We start from the raw sequence: 24,653 nt of genomic DNA, 5'->3' as shown, positions 1-24,653 counted from the left end.
ACCTATTATAGGAGGTGCTTTGAAACACAGGCAAGATGGTGCTGCTGCCGTCGTCTTGCTTGTGGGCTTCCTAGAGGCACCTGGTTGGCCTCTGTGTGGACAGACTGCTGGACTTGATGGGCCTGGGTCTGATCCAGCAGGGCTTTTCTTATGTTCTTATATGGGGAATGGAAGGTGAAGCCCTCTGGAATACAGAGTGGCTCTTCAGCCCGTTTTGAGCCTCAAACGCTATCATAGCAACAAATCTGTGGGGAGGCACGATTTATGTAAGTGGTGTGGGCTGTGTCCTACTGAGAAAGGCGGACGCTAAAGCTGTGATGGCCTGGGGAAAAACTGGGGAAATTTGCCCTGGTTGTTTTTGGTTTTCTTTTCAGGGCCTTTTTTCCCAGTTTTTCCAGAGGAAAAATTGGAAATTTGGGGGAGTACTGAAAAAAACAACACCACTCCTATGAAATATTTTTTGTTTTGGAATGAATGCACTTCTTTTAAAGACAAGGTGGGCATGCTGTAGATACATGATGCTCTTCAATCCAAGATTAATTTCTGCACCTCGAAGCCAGCGTGGTGTAGTTGTTAAGACCGGCAGACTCTAATCTGGGGAACCGGGTTCGATTCCCCACTCCTCCCCATGAGCGGTGGACTCTAAGCTGGAGAACCGGGTTCGATTCCCCACTCCTCCACATGAAGCCAGCTGGGTGACTTTGGCCCAGACACAGTTCTCTCCAAACTCTCATCTCACCTACTCCACAAGGTGCCTGTTGTGGGGAGTGCTTTGAGACTCCTAAAAAAGATAGAGAAAAAGCAGGCTATAAAAACGAACTCTTCTTATTCTCCTCCTCCTCTTCCTGCAGGTGCCATGCAGGGCTCTCAGCGGTTGCACGTCTTCTGGCGTCCTTTTGACCTGATTCTTCCCTTGCGATTGATCTTTTCACCTCTCCCTTAAGCCACTGTAACAGCTATACCCACAGTTGGGTAACAAGTGCTTATTTCCCTAAAATAGCATGGGGTGCATCAGCTTGCAGTTTTCTCTTAAATATAACGGTGTATTTGCAATTTTGCTTGTAGAAAACTAAGGCTTTTATAACTTTTATGTTCCATAAATGTGTCAAATCATTGCAATTTTATACCCTGTCAGTTATTAGTGATGCATTCTATATAATAATAATATTTATTTACAGCTATTATGCCAAATAAAGCAGAGACAAACCTTACAAGATGCATTCTATATTGTTAAAGTAGTAAAATCAATTTAGGTCAGATAGGACAGTAAGTATTGCACATATTTCAGTTAACCCCAAAAGTTCTGTTTTTTTCTAGAAGTTCTTCTCCCCCTCCCCCTGCCCCGAATTTCTGGAAATTTTGCATCTTAAGCTGAAGCTGGTTGTGAAGGAGGGGCCGTGACTCAGAGGTAGAGTCTCTGCTTGGCATGCAGAAGGTCCCAGGTTCAATCCCTGGCATCTCCAGTTAAAGGGACTAGGCAGGTAGGTGATGTGAAAGACCCCTGCCTGAGACCCTGGAGAACTATGGAGAGGGGCTGTGGCTCAGTGGAAGAGCCTCTGCTTGGCATGCAGAAGGTCCCATGTTCAATCCCTGGCATCTCCAGTTAAAGGGACTAGGCAAGTAGGTGATGTGAAAGATCTCTGCCTGAGACCCTGGAGAGTTGCTGTCGGCCTGAGTAGACAATACTGACTTTGATGGACTGAGGGTCTGATTCTGTAGAAGGCAACTTCATGTGTTCATGTGTGAAGTCTTTGTGGGGTGTTTTGCTGACAGCCACAGCGGGTAGACCATGACGACGTTAACTCACCGGACACGGCGGGCGGAGGTCGGCAGGAACACAGACAAGAGGCCGGAAGGCGAGGAGGACTCCCAGCTAGACGACCAGTTGGGTGACGGCGAAGCTGGTGATTCCAAAGACATCCGCTTGACCCTCATGGAGGAGGTGCTTCTGCTGGGCCTGAAGGATAAAGAGGTACGGAAACATTGGCCCGCTTCTCACCTCTGGGCCTTTGCATAACCCGATCGTGCGACCTGGATAAGCACACGGATCCTTGAACCCTCTCTGTTGCCTCCTGGTTTCCTTTGCTCATAGGGAGAGCCACCCTTTGAGAGGGACCAGGGATGCAACGGCAGTAATAGTGTCCATGTATCAACAGAAGTAAGTGTCCAGATCACGCGAAGTGATGGTATTGCTTTACTCTGCTCTGGGTAGACCTCACCTAGAGTATTGTGTTCAGTTTTGGGCACCACAATTTAAGAAGGATGTAGACAAGCTGGAATGTGTCCAGAGGAGGGCAACAAAGATGGTGAGGGGTCTGGAGACCAAGTCCTATGAGGAAAGGTTGAAGGAGCTGGGTATGTTTAGCCTGGAGAGGAGAAGACTGAGCGGGGATATGATAACCATCTTCAAGTACTTGAAGGGCTGTCATAGAGAGGAGGGTGCCGAGTTGTTTTCTGTTGCCCCAAAAGGTCGGACCAGAACCAACGGGTTGAAATTAAATCAAAAGAGTTTCCGTCTAGACATTAGGAAGAACTTCCTGACAGTTAGAGCAGTTCCTCAGTGGAACAGGCTTCCTCGGGAGGCGGTGAGCTCTCCTTGCCTGGAGGTTTTTTAAGCAGAGGTTAGATGGCCATCTGTCAGCAATGCTGATTCTATGACCTTAAGCAGATCATGAGAGGGAGAGGGCATCTTGTGCATCTTCTATACATGGAGCAGGGGTCACTGGGGTGTGTGGCGGAGGTAGTTTGGAATTTCCTGCATTGCGCAGGGGGTTGGTCTAGATGACCCTGGTGATCCCCTTCCACCTCTATGATTCATGCGCCATCAAGTTGTGCAAGGGGTGTGTGCAGAGAGATGCCTTCTAGGGCTCCCTCCCTGCAGCTGTGGAGCTCTGGCCCGGATGATTCAGGCTGGCCCAATCTCTCGTCAGGTCTGAGAAGCTAAACCGGGTTGGCCATGGGTAGGATTTGGATGGTAGACCACCAAGGAATTCCAGGGTTGCTATGCAGAGGCAGGCAATGGCAAAACCACCTCCGTTTGTCTCTTGCCTTGACCTGGATGATTCAGGCTGGCCCAGTCTCGGAAGCTCTAGCAGGGGCGGCCCTGGTTAGGTCTTAGATGGGAGGCCACTGAGGAAGTCCAGGGTCGCTGCGCAGAGGCAGGCAAGGGCAAACCACCTCTGATCATCTCTTGCCAAAAGCCATATGGTGCCTGCCAAGTGTTTTTAGAAAGAGGGTGGGGCCAGTTGGGATCCTACCCAGCAGGGCTTCTGATTGGCCGGTGGAGATTTGATTGGCTGTGCAGATTAAAATAACATTTCAGTGACAGCTGCCACTGCGGTGATGGTTTTATTCCCTCTGACACCTCTTTCCCAGTGTATTTTTAAATTTTACACCTCCTCCCCTGCACTTGGGCTTCCTCTGCATAGACATTTAAAAGCAATGGCGCTTAGCTCAGTTAGCGATAATCGCGCCTTGGAATAACCTCATTGGCTCTTCATCAGTAAGTAGGATTGGGGACCGGGGTGGGTGGGCAGATGTAGATTGTTGGGTATGATGAAGAATCATCTCAGTCTGCAGGTCGCTACAGGATGCAGTGAGCGGACAGGTAGTTAGGGCAGCCTTCGCCGTTGAATGAAGAAAGAACTGTTTGTCTCGCTTAGAAAAAGGAAAAGATGATGCGCAGACCCTCGTAAACGCCGGCCAGAAGACCCTCGTGAGCTCAGAGCCCGGAAGTAAACAGGGCAATGACTTCTGATTGCAAAGCCAGAGGTTCATTTTTGGGTGGACGCTAGAATGACTAAAAAGCCAGTGTAGCTCTTGGGGAGCGGTTGGAGGGCATGAAACGAGTTTTGCAGGATTTCTTCTTCCCGCCTGGGATATTTTTCATAGTGCAAGTTGACTCTGCCAAGGTCGTTACGGACTTAGACCCGGATTAATGGAGCTGCCACATGTCCAGTGACTCCAGTCGTAACAGGCAGAGTGCATTCTGGGGCCAGGTTTGAACTGGTCTAACTAGTCTTTTTACTGCATTCATAGTTTTTCCTTTCTGTTTTTTAAAAAGAGATTTTTTATCCAGGGTTGTGTTCACAGGGCCCCGTTATTTTAAGGATTTACTTTGCTTGTACCCTAGCTTCCTCCCCAAAGGGGACCCAAGGTGGCTCCTCTTCTCCATTTTTACCCTCACAACAACAAACTTGTGAGGTAGGATAGGCTGAGTGCATGTGACTGGCCCAAGGTCACCCAGCATGCTTCCATGACGGAGTGGGGATTCGAACCTGATTCTCCCAACCACTGCACCACACTGACTAGTGATATTTAGTTGTCCTGCCTAAGTTGCAGGCTGTTTCCATTGGGGGAATGGTCCCTGGATTTCATACAATCATAGAGTTGGAAGGGTCCATTCAGGTCATCTAGTCGAACCCCCTGCTTAATGCAGGATAAGCCTAGAGCATCCCTGACAAGTGTTTGTCCAGCCTCTGCTTGAAGACTGCCAGTGAGGGGAAAGCTCACCACCTCCCTAAGTAGCTGATTCCACTGTCAAACAACTCTTACTGTAATTCCCCCCCCCCCTTAATATCCAGCCGGGACCTTTCCGCCCACAATTTAAACCCATTATTGCGAGTCCTATCCTCTGCTGCCAAAAGGACCAGCTCCCTGCCCTCCTCTAAGTTACAGCCCTTCAAATATTTTGGATTCTCCTGGGCTCAGCCTGCTGTGGCTTGGTCCTTCTGTTTCTGCTCAAAAGGATTAAAAAAAATAGAACTTCCTGAGGAAATCCTCTCTTGTGGATGGGTCAGATGTCTGCTTTGCATGCAGAAGGTCTCGGGTTCCTCTGCAGGCAGACGATCTACCCACTACACCGACTGTCAGAAAGAAAACTTTCTGATCGTTCACCCATTGTTGCCTTGTTCTATTTTCAGTTGGGCGGTTGCCATGTTTTCCCTTCACGATCCTGCCTTCACATAGATGTAATCTAGTCAACATTTTGTGGCCACTGGAGCTGGCCAGGCACGAAGAGGCCTTAAGGTCATGGCTTTCCCCCACACATCTTTTTTTCCCCTCTTCAATCTGGCAAAGAGTTCAGAAGGAGAAGAAGAGTTGGTTTTTATATGCCGACTTTCTCCACCACTTAAGGAAGAATCAAACCTGCTTACAATCACCTTCCCTTCCCCTCCCCACAACAGACACCCTGTGAGGTAGGTGGGGCTGAGAGAACTGTGACTAGCCCAAGGTCACCCAGCTGGCTTCATGTTTAGGAGTGGGCAAACAAATCCAGATCACCAGATTAGCGTCCGCTGCTCATGTGAAGGAGTGGGGCATCAAACCTGGTACTCCAGATCAGAGTCCACCACTCCAGGAGTACTCAAAAGTGTTGTTGTTGTTTCAAGCAGTCTTAAGAAAAGCTTATTACCTGCCTGCTGTTTTTTAATCACAGGGAAAGGCCTTCTTGACTGTCTCGCCGAGAGCCAGCATGATGTAGCTGTTAAGAGCTGCGGACTCTAATCTGGTGAACCAGGTTGGTTTCCGCACTTCTCTACATGAGCGGCAGACTCTAATCTGGAGAACTGGGTTTGATTCCCCACTCCTCCACATAAAACCAGCTGGGTGACCTTGGGCTAGTCACAGATCTTCTCTGAACTCTCTCAGCCTCACCTACCTCACAAGGTGCTGGTTGTGGGGAGAGGAAGGGAAGGCGATTGATTGTAAGCCAGTTTGATTCTCCTTAAAAGGTAGAGAGAAGCTAAGCAGGGTTGGCCCTGGTTAGTACTTGGATGGGAGACCACCGAGGAAGCAGAGGCAGTCCATGGCAAACTGTGGCTTGGTGGAAGAGCCTCTGCTTGGCATGCAGGAGGTCCCAGGTTGAATTCCTGGCATCCCCAGTTAAAAGTACCAAGCAGTAGGTGATGTGAAAGACCTCTTCGTTCTGAGATCCTGGAGAGCTGCTGCCAGTCTGAGTAGAAAGTATTGACAGTGATAGACCAATGTTCCGATTCAGTATAATCAGAAATGTAATTCACATAGATGAGCCAACCTCTTGAAATAACATTCACAAAATCATGATGTATGTATGCTAAAATATAATATGTGTGTGTGTAAAGTACCTTCAAGTCGCAGCCGACTTATGGCGACCCCTTTTGGGGTTTTCATGGCAAGATACTAACAGAGGTGGTTTGCCAGTGCCTTCCTCTGCACAGCAACCCTGGTATTCCTTGGTGGTCTCCCATCCAAATACTAACCAGGGCTGACCCTGCTTAGCTTCTGAGATCTGACAAGATCAGGCTAGCCTGGGCCATCCTACCCAATAAATACAACCATCATACAATAAACACATACTCTAATATCAACTGTGATCCTAAATAACTATCTGCTATACAATGAAAATCCTAACGCTGCAGAACAATTCCACATGAAGTCACCTCAGTGCAACTGTAGTGACTTGAATTCACCAGAACTTTAGGATTTTCATTGTATAGCAGATAGTTATTTAGGATCACAGTTGATATTAGTGTTTATTGTATGATTGTTGTACATATTAGTTGGATATATTATATTTTAGCATACACACATGAACACACATTAAGCTGCCTTATACTGAATCAGACCCTTTATACTGAATCAGACCCTTGGTCCATCAAAGTCAGTATTGACTGCTTAGACCAGCAGCTGCTTCTCCAGGGTCACAGGCAGGGGAGACCTACTTGCCTAGTCCCTTTAGCTGGAGATGCCAGGGATTGAACTTGGGACCCTCTGAGTGCCAAGCAAATACTCTACCACTGAGCCACGGCCCCTCCCCACATACATACATCATGATTTTGTGAATGTTATTTCATGAGGTTGGCTCATCTATGAATTATATTTGTGATTGCAGTGCGTTATACATAGAGGTGGTGTGGTTGTTTATTACACTGATTCAGTATAAGACAGCCCCATGTGTGACAAAACCACCACTGAAGTCTGAACGTCTCTTATGAAGTCTGTTATGGCCGACGTCTGGCGACCCTGTAGGGTTTTCAAGTAGAGCTGTCGATTCAGTTCCATCCGACATGAAAAACAGCCGAATTTTCCCCGATTCGGTGATTTCTACTTCGGATAGAACCAGTCAAAAAAGGCGGGAAAACAACGAGCCGAACTCGGTGAGTTTGGGCGGACGCCGGATAAATTCATACAAGTTCGGCGCCCCCAAAGCAGCATTCTCCCACGGCCAGTCAGTGGCCAAGCTAGGTCTTCTGGCCAATCAGTCGCGGATGAGTATGTGAGCCCGGCCGCAGCGCGGCCCGGGGAGAGAAAGAAAGAGTGTCTGTTTGTGTGAGAGAGAGAGAGATCTCCGGGGGGGGGGGTGCGTGTGCACGTTCGTGGCTTTCCGCAGCTCCGGGGGGGGGGTATTTTTGGAGGTAGAGGTCCCAAACCTTCAGCGTAGCTTGGAGGGACCCTACTTGCAAGAACCCCCAAGTTTTGTGAAGATTGGGTCAGGGGGTTCCGAGTTATGGGGTCTGGAAGGGGTCCCCACCCCATCTGCCCATTGGAATAAAGCCATTTAAAGCACATTTGCGGCTTTCTGCGGCTCTGGGAGGGCATGTTTGGAGGTAGAGGTCCCAAACCTTCAGTGTAGCTTGAAGGGACCCTTCTTGCAAGAACCCCCAAGTTTTATGAAGATTGGGTCAGGGGGTCTCGAGTTATGGGGTCTGGAAGGGGTCCCCACCCCAACTGCCCATTGGAATAAAGCCATTTAAAGCACATTCACGGCTTTCTGTGGCTCCGGGGGGGCATTTTTGGAGGTAGAGGTCCCAAACCTTCAGTGTAGCTTGAGGGGACCCTACTTGCAAGAAGCCCCATGTTTTGTGAAGGTTGAATCGGGTCCTGAGTTATGGGGTCTGGAAGGGGTCCCCACCCCATCTGCCCATTGGAATGAAGCCCTTTAAAGCACATTCGCGGCTTTCCGCGGCTCCGGGGGGGCATTTTTGGAGGTAGAAGTCCCAAACCTTCAGCGTAGCTTGGAGGGACCCTACTTGCAAGAACCCCCAAGATGACCTGCTGCTAGAATCGTATTGGATTACTCCTGAGTCCTGACTCCCAGTCCCTGCTCCTGATGGAAGAGAAGACATCCACAGTTGGACCCATTTTGGGGCTTTTCTCTATAATTTTTTTTCTGTGTATGTGGGGGGGGGGAGATGCCAAAGGGGGGTGGATTTACCTGTTCTGCTGGGGGGTGGGCTTGATTGCCTCTGTGTGGGACTGTGCTTTCTGCTGTTTTCACCGGTTGCCAACTTCAGTGGGTCAGTGAGTCTCTCTTTGGCTGGCTCCTATTGTTTCCAATGGGCTGTGCAGCCACTCCTGTTGTTTCTAATGGGCTAGCCTGTCATTCGTTTTAGTACATCCTATGTCAGTGAGTCCCTCTCTGTCTGGCCCGTTCTCCTTCGTTAGGAATGTGCGTCTTCTGGTTGTGGAGGGGCTGTTCTGCTGGGGGGGGGCTTGATTGCCTCTGTGGAGTGTGATTTGGGGGGGTTACCTGTCCAGGGGGAAATGGTTGCCTCTTTGCGAGTGTCATTGTTGCTGTGGAAGATTTGAATCCAGCAGTATGAAATCTATCAATCCTGAAGATACGGAATTTGCACAGGTTGCATTTACGCTAGTAGCCTTATGAGATGCACTTTGGCTATGTTTAAATGAAAAGATATGTTACCCATGCTAGTTACACTGTTTACTTACGCTTTGAGCGTTGTTGGATTTACTTTCGGCGTAGTTACATCAGCTCTTAGAAGCCATGGACTGGCTTATACTGTGTGTGTGTGGGGGGGGGGAGGCCAAAGGGGGGGGATTTGCCGCTCTCTACATGCACATTAAGGATTGCCTGCTCCCATTCATTCCAATGGGTGGATAGGGTGGGGACCCCTTCCAGACCCCATAACTCAGGACCCCCTGACCCAATCTTCACAAAACATGGGGGTTCTTGCAAGTAGGGTCCCCTCAAGCTACGCTGAAGATTCAGGACCTCTACCTCCAAAAATGCCCCCCAGGAGCCGCAGAAAGCCGTGAATGTGCTTTAAATGGCTTTATTCCAATGGGCAGTTGGGGTGGGGACCCCTTCCAGACCCCATAACTCGGGTCCCCTTGACCCAATCTTCACAAAACTTAGGGGTTCTTGCAAGTAGGGTCCCTCCAAGCTACGCTGAAGGTTTGGGACCTCTACCTCCAAAAATGGCCCCCCGGAGCCGCGGAGAGCCGCGAATGTGCTTTAAATGGCTTCATTCCAATGGGCTGATGGGAGGACCCCTTCCAGACCCCATAATTCGGGACCCCCTGACCCAATCTTAACAAAACTTGGGGGTTCTTGCAAGAAGAGTCCCCTCAAACTACACTGAAGGTTTGGGACCTCTACCTCCAAACATGCCCCCCCTGGAGCCACGGAAAGGTGCAAATGTGTTTTTAATGGCTTTAAACGGCCGAATTTATTCATGAATTCCGAATTTCATGCCGAATTCTACGGATCCGAATCAGGGGAGTTCGGACTTTGGCATTTCCCGAATAAAAACGGGCCGAACTTTGCCGGATCCAAATTTTACCGAATTTTTTTTTCAACAGCCCTATTTTCAAGGCGAGAGACAAACAGAGGTAGTTTGCCATTGCCTGCCTCTGCGAAACAACCCTGGACTTCCTAGGGGGTCTCCCATTCAAGTTCTAATCAGGGCCATCCCAGCTTAGCTTATGAGGTCTGACGAGAGATCGGGCTAGCCTGGACCATCCAGGTCAGGGCTTGTAAGGAAGAAAAAAAGATAATGAAGCCCTTTCTCAGTTTCCTTAAGAAAGAAAAGGTAATGTGCCTGAGAAAATACCTCTTCTTGAGATCATCCCAAACTGCTCTTACGCTGGGTCATCGTCCCATGAGGAAATGCGGGGATTATAAAAGTAAATAACAGACTGAATCTGGCTGGTAGGAAATGTTTGTTGAAGCATCTTACCTACGCTCACATCTTACGTACGCTCACAGTGGCGGTTAACCCTTTGCAATGAGGAACTGGGTTCTGAGTCAGTCAAGGCGTGGCGTGCAGGACAGACGCAAACCGCTTCTGCCTCGGTATTTGCCCAGGGTGGAGAGTTTCCATATGGTTGATTGAAGTTCCCTTTCACCCAGCCCCTTTTCTTGTTCTGTTAACCGGCTTGTTCTTCAGGTGACGTGAGCAGGGACGGCAGCCGTAATTCCTCCATCCTCTCTTCTCTTGCTAATAAATATGGTTGGGGGATGACGTTTGTGGTTCTTATCTTTTCTGAGCTCAGGGTGTGAAAAGGGGCCCACCTAGTATGGCGGAACCACACAGATGGGTTGGTGCATCTTGCATGAGATATCGGTTTTAGAGGCCCTGTTATGAAGCTCGAGTTCTCCTTAGAAGCTGAAATGACTAGACTGAACACGCTTTCATGCATCCTGAATAATGTGCTTTCGATGCACTTTTATGATTATTTGCAAGTGAAATTTCCTGTTCCACACAGTCCAAGTCCAGCAATCTAACAGCAGCGCAATATGTGTTACATTTGGATTGCGGGATGTATTCGCAAGATGTGTATATAGAAAGGAATGAGTTAAATTGACCCCCTCTGGCCAGCTTGGAGATATTGAGAGCCCCTTCGGTGGTGGTGATGACAAGGAATCTTTTGTTAACGTGCCCTCTTATTTATTTATTAGCTGCCTTACGGCTTACAGTATAAATAAAATACATAATGTAAAACTACATAAAACCAAAATTTTAAAATCACAATGTAGGGTTGTTTTTAATCAAATGCAGTCCTAAATAAAACTGTCTTCAGGTAAAGATCAAAAGTGAGTGGTGTTTGAATATATTGGCAAATAAAATGTCAAAAGTATATAATGAAATATTTCAAGTATATGGTGACAGAGGCAAGAATGTATGCAGGAAAGTGGAAAGCAGATGAATGTCCAGATTTGAATGAATGGATAAACAAATTAAAGGAGTATGCAATTATGGCAAAATTAGCATCATTAATACTGAACAGATCAACTTCTGAATTTAATGAGAAATTGAATGTGTTTTTAATTAAGAAGTAGAAATCATTAATGTTCAAGAACAGTAAATGTATATTATAAGATATGAAAATATAATGATAGAGATAAGTCAAATAATTTAATAATTGAAGGATAATTTCAAGTAAGCTCCAATACTGAATATGCTTCTATGTTTAATGTTAGTATGTATAACGTTGAGGGGAGGAATTTTTTTTTTTTTAAGTGAGAGGGCCAGGCGCGCCTGGCTGCAGAGGTTGTTCCATAATCGTGGGCTGCCACCAAAAAGGCCCTCTCTCGTGTGCTCCCCAGACAAGCTTCTTTGATTGATGGGACAGTTGGGAGGCCTCTTCATGTGGTCTTAAATCCCGGGCAGGGACATCAGGAGTGTTACATCCTGGAAAAGCAGCAGAACAGCTCTGCTCTGCTCTCCGTTGCGCCCTGCAGCTGCACGGGTCCTTCACACGCCGACATCATCTCCCCTGTCTTCATCTTTGGTTTCTCCTCAGGGCTACACATCTTTCTGGAATGACTGCATCTCCTCGGGCCTGCGTGGCGGCATCCTCATCGAGCTGGCCATGAGAGGGAGGATACAGCTGGAGCCGCAAACCATGAGGAAGAAACGGCTGCTGGACCGCAAGGTGAGGGGCCTTGGGGGAGCACCCGCCGGGCCGCCACGTGAGGCCTGGGGAGCTTGGGGCTCATGAAAGACCCCGCTTTGGTCCACCGGCCTGGCTGAAGCATGGCGTAGTGGTTAAGAGTGGTGGACTGTAATCTGGAGAACCGGGTTCGATTCCCCCCACTCCTCCGTATGAAGCCAGCTGGGTGGCCTTGGGCCAGTCACAGTTTTCTCAGAATTCTCTCAGCCCCACCTACCTTACAAGGTTCCTCTTTTCTTTTTTTTAAATTTAAAAACTTTATTACATACATGAAAATTACATGCATACATAAAATTGGGAGAGAGAAAAACAAAACAATCAAAATTACATACGGTTACAGATAAAAGTAGTAATAATAATAAAAGATAATGAACTCAGCTACGCATATTAAAGCAAGCAAAAACATTACTTGTCTTCCTCTCCACATTCTTGATTTTTGAAAGTTTTTTTCCATTCTGGAGATTATTGGGATCTAGACAGCATCTAGATCTTCCATATCTTTATCATTTTTATAATTAGTCATCTTAATTAATATATACGTTTTTTGAGCTTTATCTGTCCAATTGTTTATATCTGGGAATTTGTTTGTTTTCCAATATCTTAATTCTAGCTGTTGTTAATGTATGAAGGAATATTTCTCGTAAATCTTTTTGTATATCTGGTGTATAATTCAGTAAAATGGTCCCAGGATTTGGTGGAATAGTTATTTTGAGACTCTTGTGGGGAGAGGAAGGGAAGGTGATTGTAAGCCGCTTTGAGACTCCTTAAAGGTGGAGAAAAGTGGAGTATAAAAACCAACGCCTTCTTCCTTCTTTCTCCTTTCTTCTTCTTGCCTGCTTTGCCTTCTAGGTCCTCCTCAAATCGGATGCCCCTACTGGAGACGTGCTTCTGGACGAGACGCTCCGCCACCTCAAAGCCACCGAACCTGCTGAGACGGTGCAGACGTGGATCGAGCTACTGACAGGTGAGCGGGAAAGCCGCTCTGCCCAAGGGCTTTAAATCCTCCAAGCTTGGCTTCTGGAGGGGGGTGTCTCTCCACTCATAAGGTGGATGGAGTTATGTATCTGTCCCCTTCCTCCAAGGATCTTTGGGGTGGTGTACTTAGGATGCCTCCCCCGATTCCGCCCCCCACTTAACACTGCCCCACCAGTTGGCTGGGAGGGTAAAGAGGTTGTGGGTGTCCAGGTCCGCCCGCTCAGCTTCGGGGCCGGATGTGGGTTTGAACCCGAGTCTCCTAGATCCAGCAAGCCCGTGCGTGACGGCGCAGGAATGATGGGGGTGGGAGGCCAAGGGCAGGCCCCATAGCACCTTTAGGGGATGGAGTACATGAGAGGGAGGGCAGGAAGGATTGCGCCAGTGTTTGGGTCTCGTGGCCCTTTCTTGCATGCCCAGGGAAATGTCAATCGATTGCCACCTTGGGGTCAGGAAGCAGTTTTCCTTCAGGTCAGATTGGCCAGGGGTCCCGGAAGGGTTTTTTTGCCGTCTTCTGGGCATGATGTAGGGATCACTGGGTGTGTGTGTGCGGGGGGGGAAGGTAGTTGTGAGTTTCCTGCATTGTGCAGGGGGTTGGACTAGATGACCCCGGTGGTCCCTTCCAACTGTATGATTCTACTCTGCCAGTCGCTAAACCTGCTCTCCCGCAGGCGAGACGTGGAACCCCTTCAAGCTGCAGTACCAGCTGCGCAATGTCCGCGAGCGGATCGCCAAGAACCTGGTGGAGAAGGGAATACTGACAACGGAGAAGCAGAACTTCCTCCTCTTCGACATGACGACCCACCCGGTGACGAATACCACGGAGAAGCAGCGCCTGGTGAAGAAGCTCCAAGAGAGCGTCTTGGACCGGTGGGTCAACGACCCCCACCGCATGGACAGGCGGACCCTGGCGCTGCTGATCCTGGCCCACGCCTCCGATGTGCTGGAGAACGTCTTTGCCAACCTGGTCGACGAGAAGTACGATGTGGCCATGAACCGTTCCAAGGACTTGCTGGACAGAGAGCCTGAGGTGGAGGCCGCCAAGGCGGGCAGCGTGGAAATGATTTGGGCCGTCCTGGCCGCTTTCAACAAGTCCTAAAAACCGTGCAGACTTCTGCCTTTCCCTCTAGGAATCAGACCTCTCAATCGGGGGAATCTTCCTACAATGCACGGTGACGGGCATTGGGGACTACTTCCTGCCACGCCCCCTCCAGCTCCAGATACTGGGCGTGGCGGAGAGCATCCTTCGTAGGAATGCCGATATCTTCACCGCCACTTCCTCCACTTTGGGGATGGTTGGATTTTTTGTTTTTGTTTCCATACCCACCAAACTAAATGAAGGCCTGCATCTGAGAGAACTGGATTGAGCTGCGTCTCTTATTTTTATTTCAAACTCTCTTCTTTATTTTGATGTTTTTTAGGAAGGAAGGAAGGAATCGTGGTGTGCGTTCTTTCGTCTTTTGTTTTTGTTTTTAATTTCGGCCTCCGTTTCGGTCCTGTCTTGTTTTTTCCGTCTGAGCGGCTCCAGCTGGGCGCCGCTGTTCCCTGTCTGTGTTCGCAAAAGATCATTACAGCACAACCTCTATGCATTCTCTGGTGTTTCTTTTCGTTCTTCGCTCCTCGTAAGAACATAAGGAAAGCCCTGCTGGATCAGACCCAGGCCCATCAAGTCCAGCAGTCTGTTCACACAGCGGCCAACCAAGTGCCTCTAGAAAGCCCCCAAACAAGACAACTGGCAGCAGCATTGTCTGGCCTGTGTTCCACAGCACCTAAGATAATAGGCATGCTCCTCTGATAATGGAGATAATAGGTATGCATCATGACCAGTATCCATTTTGACTAGTAGCCATGGATAGCCCTCTCCTCCATGAACATGTCCACTCCCCTCTTCAAGCCTTCCACATTGCAGCCATCACCACATCCTGGGGCAGGGGGTTCCACAGTTTAACTCTGCATTGAGTGAAGAAATACTTCCTTTTATTTGTTTTGAATCTCTCACCCTCCAGCTTCAGCAGATGACCCCGTGTTGTAGTATTATGGGAGAGGGAGAAAAGCTTCTCCCTGACCCCTCTCTCCAAACCATGCATAATTTTATAGACCTCTATGATGTCTCTCCTTAACCTCCTTCTTTCCAAGCTAAACAGCCCTAAGGGCTTTAACCGCTCCTCATAGGGCAGTTGCTCTAGTCCCCTGATCATTTTGGTTGCTCTTTTGTGCACCTGCTCAAGCTCCGCAATATCCTTTTTTAGGTCTGGTGACCAGAACTCCCCTTGTGTGAGCTGTTCCCTGAGTGCAGAGAATACCCGTCATGAATACTCACGGCTGACCAATTAAATGTCTGCCCCCGGCGATGCTGAATTCCGTGAGCGATATCTATAGATAGAGCAGATCTGAACACATTCTTAGCTTGTAAAAGGAGAGTAAATTATATTAGTCACGGCAGGAAGCCCTGCATTATGAAACCGGGCAGTCGCATTCAGCCAAAGCGCCGGCTTCTGCCTCTCGTGCTTTTTTCCTGCCCTTCTTCCAACGAGTATGGTTCTCCCTGCAACTGTTTTAGAAGAAGAATATCCTCCTTAGGGAGGGGCTGTGGCTGAGTGGTAGAGAATCTGCTCTGCATGCAGAAGGTCCCAGGTTCAATCGTCCAGTTAAAGGCATCTCCAGTTAAAGGGACTAGGCAGGTAGGTGATGTGAAAGACCTCAGCCTGAGTCCCTGGAGAGCCGCTGCCGGTCTGCATAGACAATACTGACTTTAATGGACCAAGGGTCTGATTCAGTATAAGGCAGCTTAATGTGTTCAAAAAGAGTTGGTTTTTATACCCTGATTTTCTCTACCAAAAGGAGTCTCAAACTGGTTTACTGTCATCTTCCTTCCTTCCCCCACAACAGACACCTTGTGAGGTGGGTGGGGCTGAGAGAGTTTGGAGAGAACTGACTGGCCCAAGGTTACCCAGCAGGCTGCATGTGGAAAAGTGGGGAATCAAACCTGGTTAGAGTCCAAATTAGCCTCCCCCACTCGTGGAGGAGTGGGGAATCAAACCGCTCTTAACCACTACACACACTGGCTCTTTTACCTTCCCATGAACTTCTTGGCTCAGTGGGAATTCGATCTCAGGGCTCCCTGGTCAGGACCTAACCAGTTTACACCACACTGGCTTAGGGGATTTTGTGATATTTTCAGATATGTTTTCACAGTCCCGAGGGAAGGAACCTTTTTTTTAATGATTGCTAGAAGGATATTCTTAAAAAGCCAAATATTGTGCCTCTCCAGGATCAAAGCATTCATGTTGCCATGTCCCTAATGCAGTGTGCTAGGCGAGGGTCTGTAGCTCAGTGGCAGAGCATCTGGTTGGCATGCAGAAGGTCACAGGTTCAATCCCCAACATCTCCACTTAAAAGGACCAGGCAGTACGTGATGTGAAAGACCTCTGCCTGAAACCCTGGAGAGCCGTTGCCAGTCTGAGTCGACAATACTGACCTTGATGGATGGACCAAGGGTCTGATTCAATATAAGGCAGCTTCATGTGTAAGTCTGCTATTCTTGAGTCGTTGAGTATAGTTGCACTGACTCCGACCATTAGTCCATCTATCCCAGAAATGTTGACTCCATTCGGCGGAAGCTCTCCGGGGTTTGGGGCAGGGGTCTTCTTCAGTGCTCAGTACCTGAACAACTTTTATCTGGATTTGCCAGAGATTGAATCGTGAGACCAAAACACTCGGGTTGATCTGAGATGGAAAATGAAATCAGGGAGGCATCCAAAGAAGAGGAAGTTGCAATAATGGGCAACTTTAACCACCTTCCTGTTGGCTGGATAAATGCGTTTAAAATTTCTAAATACCCTAAATGACTGTGCCCCTAGAACAGCTGATCATAGGACTGGCCAGAATGGAAGCAACCCAGGATTTAATCCTGAGTTGGTGCTGGCCAGAGACTTAGTCAGAAATGTGGAGGTGGTTGAACCAATTAGAATCAGTGATCACAACGGCATCAAGATAAATTTACTTGTATGTGGAAAAGGGCCAGGGAACTCCAACATGGTCATAGAATCATAGAGTTGGGACCACCAGGGTCATCTAGTCCAACCCCCTGCACAATGCAGGAAATTCCAAACTATCTTCCCCCCACACACACACACCCAGTGACCCCTATTCCATGTCCAGAAGATGGCCAAGGTGCCCTCCCTTTCATGATCTGCCTAAGGTCATAGAATCAGCATTGCTGACAGGTGGCCATCTAAGCCTCTTCTTAAAAATATTTGACTTCAAAAGAGGAAACATCTCTTAAGGTGTGTTCATGTGTAAATTCATTGTGTTAAGTGCCGTCAAGTCGCTTCCGACTCATGGTGGCCCTCTGAATCAATGTCCTCTAAAAAGTCCTATCCTTAACAGCCTTGCTCAGGTCTTGCAAACTGAGGGCCCTGGCTTCCTTAACTGAGTCAACCCATCTCTTGTTGGGTCTTCCTCTTTTCCTGTTGCCCTCAACTTTTCCTAGCATGATTGTCTTTTCCAGTGACTCTTGTCTTCTCATAATGTGACCAAAGTACGACAGCCTCAGTTGATAGCCTTGATTTGATCTAGAACCCACTGATTTGTTTTTTGGCAGTCCAGGGTATCCATAACACTCTCCTCCAACACCACATTTCAAAGGAATCAATTTTCTTCCTATCAGCTTTCTTCATTGTCCAGCTTTCACACCCATACATAGTAACAGGGAATACTATGACATGAATTAACCTGATCTTGGTTGCCAGTGACACATCCTTACACTTCAGAATCTTTTCTAGCTCCTTCATGGCTGCCCTTCCCAGTCTCAATCTGATTTCTTGGCTGCAGTCTCCCTTTGGGTTGATGATGGAGCCAAGGAATAGAAAGTCTTGAACAATTTCAGATTCTTCATTGTCAACCTTAAAGTTGAGTAATTCTCCTGTAGTCATTACTTTTGTCTGCTTGATGTTCAGCTGTACTCCTGCCTGCTTTGGCACTTTCTCCTTTAACTTGTAGCAGTAGTCATTTCAAGTCTTCGCTATTTTCTGCCAGTAATGTAGTATCTTTGTCATATCTCAAATTGTTCATGTTCTTCCCCTCCAATTTTCACTCCACCTTCATCTAAATCTAATCCAGCATTCCGAATGATATGTTCTGCATACAGATTGAAGAGATAGGGAGATAAAATACATCCTTGGCTAACACCTTTGCCAATTGGAAACCATTGTTTCTCCAGAATCTGTTAGAAGCAGGAAACCGTCATTCCATTTGGATGACAATGGAATTAAAGGAATACTGGGAATGGCATAGTAAACATAGTCTGCCTAGTAAACATTGTGATGGGACATCACCCCATGGGTCAGGAATGACCTGGTGTTTGCCTGGGGGGAGTATTTTTACCTTTTGAAGGACAGACAATAGGGTGACTACAGAGAAGCTCAATGAATTATTCTCATCGGATTTCACTGCTGAATATGTCAGACAAATACCTGTTCCAGGATGGATGTTTTCAGGAGGGGAGAATGTGACGCTTAGGCAGGGAGGAAGATCTAAAACTTATTAGACAATTTGTAAGCTAGCAAATCGCCAGGACCGGATGGTATCCACCCTAAAGTCCTTACAGAACTCAAATGTGAAATTGCTAATCTTATAAGATAAGGAGCATGTCCCTAAGATCAGCCTCTGTACCAGAAGACTGAAGAGAGCGGCCAATGCAACTCCCATTTTTAAAAGAAGGATCCAGGGGGGATCTAAGAACATAAACAGAGCCATGCGGGATCAGACCCAGGCCCATCAAGTTTGAGTCTGTTCACACAGTGGACAACCAGGTGCCTCTAGGAAGCCCACAAGCAAGACGACTGCAGCACCATTATCCTGCCTGTGCTCCACAGCACCTCATATAATAGGCATGCTCCTCTGAGACTGGGGAGATTAGATATGCATCATGACTAGAATCCATTTTGACTAGTAGCCATGGATAGCCCTCTCCTCCATGAACATGTCCCCTCCCCTCTTATAGCCTTCCAAGTTGGCAGCCATCACCACATCCTTGGGCAGGGAAATTACAGGCCAGTTAGCTTAATATCTGTTCCTGCTAAAGTGATGGAAAGCATTCTTAAAGATAGAATTCTCAAGTAAACTGAAGGACAAGCCCTGCTGAATAAAGGCCAACATGGCTTTTGCAAAAGTAAGTCCTGTCTCACTAACATTTTAGAATTCTTTGACAGTTGACAATAAATCTGGACAGGAATGAGCCAGTAGACAGTGTTTACTTGGATTTCCAAAAGGCTTTTGACAAAGTCCCTTGCCAGAGACTCCTGAGCAAACTTTAGAGTCATGGGATAAGAGGACAAGTCCTTTTATGGTTTGAGAGCTGGCTGAAAAATAGGAAGCAGAGAGTAGGAATCAATGGTCAGTTCTCACGATGGAGGGATGTGAGCAGTGGGGTCCCTCAGCGATCTGTGTTGGGACTGGTCCTTTTCAACCTGTTCATCAATGACCTAGAGTTGGGGGTGAATAGTGAGATGGCCAAATTTGCAGCTGACACCAAATTATGTGGGGAGGATAAAACAAAAACGGATTGCAAAGAGTTTCAAAAGAAGCTCTTCAGATTGGGGGAATGGGCATTAAAAGGGAAGCTAAGCCACAGCCTGAAGGATCCAAAAGGGTCATTGAAGCAGATCACAGCCGGAGCAAACCCTTCTGATGTTATGCCCACAGGGATCTGGCTGGTTCTGAGCCCGCATCCCCTTCCCCTAGCTAGGTGGTCGGATCACCCTCCCCTCTGCCTTTCTCCAAATTGCCTCCCGTGCCTTATTTTATGTATTTATTTTACTTAATCTGCCCCCAGCCTTTCTCCCCGGTAGGGACCCAAAGCAGCTTACACCCCTCTCCTGTCCTCCGTTTTATCTTCACAACAACCCTGCGAGGTAGTTTCAGAGGGTTTGACTCTCAAAAGCTCATACCCTGAAAATACGATGAGTCTCTAAGGTGCTACTGGACTCAATTGAGTAACCTACTGTGAGGTAGGTTACGCTATGTGTGTGTGACTGGCTCTAGATCACCCAGTGAGCTTCCACGGCTGATCAGAGAATCGAACCTGAGTCTCCCAGATTCTAGTCTGACACTCTAACCACTGAACCAGCTGGCCTTGCCTCGTGCACCATGGATACCATGAAAATCCTCCTCAGGTAGGAACGTCCGGTCTGTTTGGTGGATGGACTGGTTCTCTCTGAGGGGTTTTGCTGCGGCCTTCCAGGATTCATGGTAAGGTTACGAAGGATATAAGAACATAAGAACACATGAAAGGCCCTGCTGGATCAGACCGAGGCCCATCGAGTCCAGCAGTCTGTTCACAAAGTGGCCAGCCAGGTGCCTCTAGGAAGCCCCCCAAACAAGACGACTGCAGCAGCACCCTCCTGCCTGTGTTCCACAGCACCTGATATAAAAGGCATGCACCTCTGATCTTGGAGGTGCATGCATCATGACCAGTATCCATTTTGAGTAGTAGCCATGGATAGCCCCGTCCTCCATAAAAAACATAAGAAAGGCCCTGCCGGATCAGACCCAGGCCCATCAAGTCCAGCAGTCTGTTCCCACAGTGGCCAACCAGGTGCCTCCAGGAAGCCCACCAGCAAGACGATGGCAGCAGCATCGTCCTGCTCCACAGCACCCCATATAATAGGCCTGCTCCTCCGATCCTGGAGAGAATAGGTACACATCATGACTAGTAGCCATGAACATGTCTGCTCCCCTCTTCGAGCCTTCCGGGTTGGCAGCCATCCCCACATCCTGGGGCAGGGAGTTCCACAGTTGAACCACGCGTTGTGCGTATTTTGGTGGGAAATGTACGTATCGTTCCCACGCCCTCCCGTTCACTTCGCCTCCCCAATTACACATGACGAGCTACATTGTACTTCTATTAAGGACGTTTACTCTTGTGAATAACATTTCACCACAAACAGGTACAGGATGAGGTATTCGAGGAGAAAAAACTTTGGTATAAAATGTACAGCTTCCCCCCCCCCTTTTTTTTTCCTTTACAGGCGGGGAAGAAAAAAAGAGCTTTGGTTTTCTCTCTTCTTAAAGTTATCACAGTTGACAAACAAAGAAGAAACATTCAGTTTATTAATATATCGTAATGCACTGCTTTGATTTTTAAAAACATGATCACGTCACTCAGCTTGCCCCGAGCAGGGGGGCAGCGGGAAGGAAAACCGGGGCGGGCGGGGAAGGGAACATACCAGCATTTACCGGACAGGGTTTGCCAAACTGGCGTCGCTCTTGTGGCTATGCCAGGGGTCCCCAACCATTTTGAGCCTGTGGGCACGGCCCCAGTTTACCTTCAGTCTCACCACGGCGATCCTTGTGCTGTGGCGGCGGGGGCCAAAAGTAATGCTTTTTTTTAAATAAAAAAATCTGCAAAGCCACCCAAATTTCCAGTGGCCAACCAGAAGCCTTGCTGGCCCCTTTCTAAAAACACTTGGTGGGTGCCACGGACACCCTGTTGGAGACCCCTGGGCTAATATGTCTACGTAAGAATTAAGCAATTGAAGATTTCCCCCCTCCGCTGGCGGGGAAAAGCTTCACTGGTTAATTTCTGCAGATTGGTCTGCTGTTGGAGGCGCAGGAGCGAGGTCAGAGGGAAAACATGGCAACCTGCTTGCACATGTCCTGATTATAACCTGCCTTGTAATGTCAGGCTCTTAATTTTTTTTTATTTGATTTTTGATTTTAATGAGGAGGGCCTGGAGTTTGGGGGCCTCAAAAACTTTCCGGGTTCAGTGGTGGTTGTTTTTTGGGGGGAGGGAGTAGAGCAAGTCCTGTCTAACGCAGGGGGACAAATTATAGTCGGAGGGCGGCGTATCTGGCCCATGAGAGCTTTTCATATGACCTTCCAGCTGCTCGACAATTTGTCGGGAGCGTCCTGGGACATTAGGGTTGCCAGCTCCGGGTTGGGAAATACCTGGAGATTTTGGGGGTGGAGCTGGAGGAGGGCGGGGTTTGGAGAGGGGAGGGACTTCAATGCCATACAGTCCAATGGCCAAAGCGGCCGTTTTCTCCAGGTGAACTGATCTCTATTGGCTGGAGATCAGTTGTAACAGCAGATCTCCAGCTAGTACCTGGAGGTTGGCAACCCTATGAGGTGGGAGGACCACGGCCGTGTCTCTGCCTGCTTTGGAGATCTCCGAGCTAGGTGCCGGCTTGGACCCTTCCCAAGCAGACAGATGTGGCCTCCCCAGTGGCAAAAGATGTCCATCCTTGGGCTAAAGAGATCAGAAACAAATACTTAAAGGCAAATGGGATTGGCAAGCTGCTGTCTGCAGAACATTTGTGTTGCAGCCAAGGCCGTTAACCAGTAGAAAATGTCGACGAAGTTTCCTGCTTAAGAGATGTTGTGGGATCTTTTTAAGAAAGGTCAGGCGGACCTCCGTTGGAAACATCTTGCCTGGAGGCTCTTCAGGGTGTCTGCCAAGATGACTTCTGGGCTTGCGGCTCAAAAGCTGCTTCTCACTCTCTGTAGCTGCTGTTTTCGCTACAGGACTGCCAGGGTGTTTCCTGCAGCAAAACCACCAAGAGTGACGGGCAGTGTTCTTGAGATGCGATCCTGGCAGCTGCGCCAAGCCAGGCTCCACAGTGTGCGCACCACCCAGGTCGCATATCTGCCATTCACACTTCCCGTTTGGGCAGGAAACACCAGCAAAACCGCCAAAGGTGAGAAATGACGCTCAGTTATTGTCTTCGTTTACAGTTGACCTCCCTATTGGTCTCTCTTCGCCAGGTCTTACAATGGGTTTTATTGCTGAGGCAGAGATGTCACCTGAGTCGGGGTAGCGCACCAAGAGGGTGTCTTGAGTGTATAGGCAAAAGGTGAGGCCTGAAAGGTTATGAGGTTGAGAATTTCCTGCATTGTGCCATGGGGCTGGACTAGATGACCCTGGAGGCACCTTTTCAACTCTGTTTCTATGATTCTACAATTTACTTCCTTTATATGTGCCTTTCTCCCCATTTTACCCTCACAGCAACCCTGTAAGGTAGGCCAGGCTGAGAGGGTGTGACTGGCCGGAAATGCTGAATACCCAGCTGCAGATGGAGGAAGTTGGAGGTGCCCTGGAGAGTTTGATAAGCCGGGCGCATGGTGTAGTGAGCCTGGGGTGTGTGTCTCTCTCTTTGGATCCTGAATGACAGAGTTCAGCGTTGTAGCCATGGTAATGATGGATTAACATAAAAAAGGCCATGTTTGATCAGACCAAGGTCCATCAAGTCCAGCAGTCTGTTCACACAGTGGCCAACCAGGTGCCTCTAGGAAGCCCACAAGCAAGACTGCAGCAGCATTGTCCTGCCTGTGTTCCACAGCACCCGCTATAATAGGCCTGTTCCTCTGAATCTGGCAAGAATAGGTATGCACCATGGTATGCACCATGACTAGTGTCCATTTTAACTAGTAGCCATGGATACCCCTCTCCTCCATGAACATGCCCACTACCCTCTTCAAGCCTTCCAAGTTGGCAGCCATCACCATATCCTGGGGCAGGGAGTTCCACAATTTAACTATGCATTGTGTTACTCAGTTGGGTTACTCGGTTTTGATTGTGTGCCGCATCTCAAAACATCAAGCACACAACAAGTGAACTTAGACCACTCAAATTGCTAGTTTTGGAACTGCGTGCCCAACTATTGGCAGAACCTATGGGGGACACACTCCATAAAAGTCACGCCTGGTTTCCAAGAAAGCTGGTCCTCCATCAGGAAGTTTTTAATTCTCCTCCCCCCCCCCTCGCAAAAAAATAAAATTCAGGAAAATTATAACTGGGGTCATCAAAATCTTGAGGTTGTCTACAGGCAAAACTGGCTTTTGATGTGCTTTGTAAACGGCAAGTGTAGATTTTTGCCTACATGGTTTGTGTGGCATTGGAATAACCTCAAACATTTATTGATGAAGCCGAAAACATATGGCGATAGGGAAATCTTTGCACTGGGTAAACATATTGGGGGGGATTTAAGAGGGATTTGTTTTTCCATTGCAAACATATCATTCTAAGCCCACACTTGCAAAGAATACAGGTATATTCTTAGAGGTTGTATGTGGAAATAACATAATTTAGAACCGGAAAACGGACTTTTTCTTTGGGTGTCTCTGGGCCTGCATAAAAGGACGTTCCCGACTTCTAACCCTGTGGCTCGCTCACTAAAGTGCATTTTATTAGTAGCATAAATGCGGTATGGAGCGGGGAAAGAGGACGATTTTTGACAATTGGATTGAGGTCCATTGTCTTTTTTAAGCAAAGCAGGAAGGCCATTACCCCCTTTGGCCAGAGCAAGCTGAGAGTTCTGACACAGAGTACTTCGAAAAGCCATGCAAAAAATATATATAGAAATATAGATATATCACGGCTCACGCACCCACACATTCTCGACCACATGCACACCCACGCAGACGCACAAAGACTCGTTTGCAAAACAAAAACAAAAAAATCTTTGGTATCTTTCGGTGCAAGAGACAAAGTGAGGTAGAAGTTTTTCGGCGATTTCAACATATTTTTAGACAGTGGGAACACTCAACAGGAACAGGGGGAGGAGGCAGTGGCCAGCGGAGTGGGGCTACTGGGGGAGGAGGGAGCCGAGCCGTGCTTGCACCCGCTGGATATGTGGCGGCGGCAACAGCTGATTGTACAGAAGCAAAGCCAGTTCTGGCAACTACTGAGGTCAGGATTCCTCAACATACCTGTAATACTTTGCATTTGTATCGCATTTTAGGGTTGTTTGAAGCCTTTTACGGACATTGCCTCAACCGTTACACCATTCCTGTAAGGTGGAACAGACCCTGTATTGCAGACTCAGATTCCAGGCTTGGCTGGGCTTCCAGCTAGCGAGAGGATTAGTTCACATCTGGAATGGGTTTCCACCTAAAGGTGAGGGGAGATTGGGTCAAACCTCTCTCCAGTGACCAAGGCATAGGGTTGCTCTTTGCCACTGGCAGGAGGTTTTTGGAGCAGAGCCTGAGGAGGGCAGGATTTGGG

At 48.1% G+C, this 24,653-nt stretch overlaps 2 protein-coding genes across 2 annotated transcripts in view; both read left to right on the top strand.

The window, feature by feature from the left end:
• LOC130480597 (cathepsin K) overlaps positions 1-24,653 on the top strand; it is a 243,663-nt gene that overhangs the window by 94,985 nt on the left and 124,025 nt on the right. The gene's annotated exons all lie outside the window — the stretch shown is intronic.
• On the top strand, positions 1,790-13,806 carry GOLPH3L (golgi phosphoprotein 3 like). The gene is made up of 4 exons (XM_056853204.1): positions 1,790-1,972; positions 11,527-11,658; positions 12,526-12,640; positions 13,320-13,806. The coding sequence occupies exons 1-4, from the start codon at positions 1,790-1,792 to the stop codon at positions 13,745-13,747; spliced, it is 858 nt and encodes a 285-aa protein (XP_056709182.1). The 3' UTR covers positions 13,748-13,806.

This window comes from Euleptes europaea, chromosome 7, assembly GCF_029931775.1.
Source record: "Euleptes europaea isolate rEulEur1 chromosome 7, rEulEur1.hap1, whole genome shotgun sequence".
Lineage (NCBI taxonomy): Eukaryota > Metazoa > Chordata > Lepidosauria > Squamata > Sphaerodactylidae > Euleptes > Euleptes europaea.
The sequence above is the reverse complement of the archived record's forward strand: the minus strand, read 5'-3'. Positions and strand labels throughout refer to the sequence as shown.

Excerpts from the sequence above, each read along its gene's own strand:
- GOLPH3L (XM_056853204.1), top strand. The coding sequence starts at position 1,790 with ATGACGACGTTAACTCACCGGACACGGCGGGCGGAGGTCGGCAGGAAC. Across the intron at positions 1,973-11,526 it reads TGGGCCTGAAGGATAAAGAG|GGCTACACATCTTTCTGGAA; the intron begins GTACGGAAACAT and ends GTTTCTCCTCAG. Across the intron at positions 11,659-12,525 it reads AACGGCTGCTGGACCGCAAG|GTCCTCCTCAAATCGGATGC; the intron begins GTGAGGGGCCTT and ends TTTGCCTTCTAG.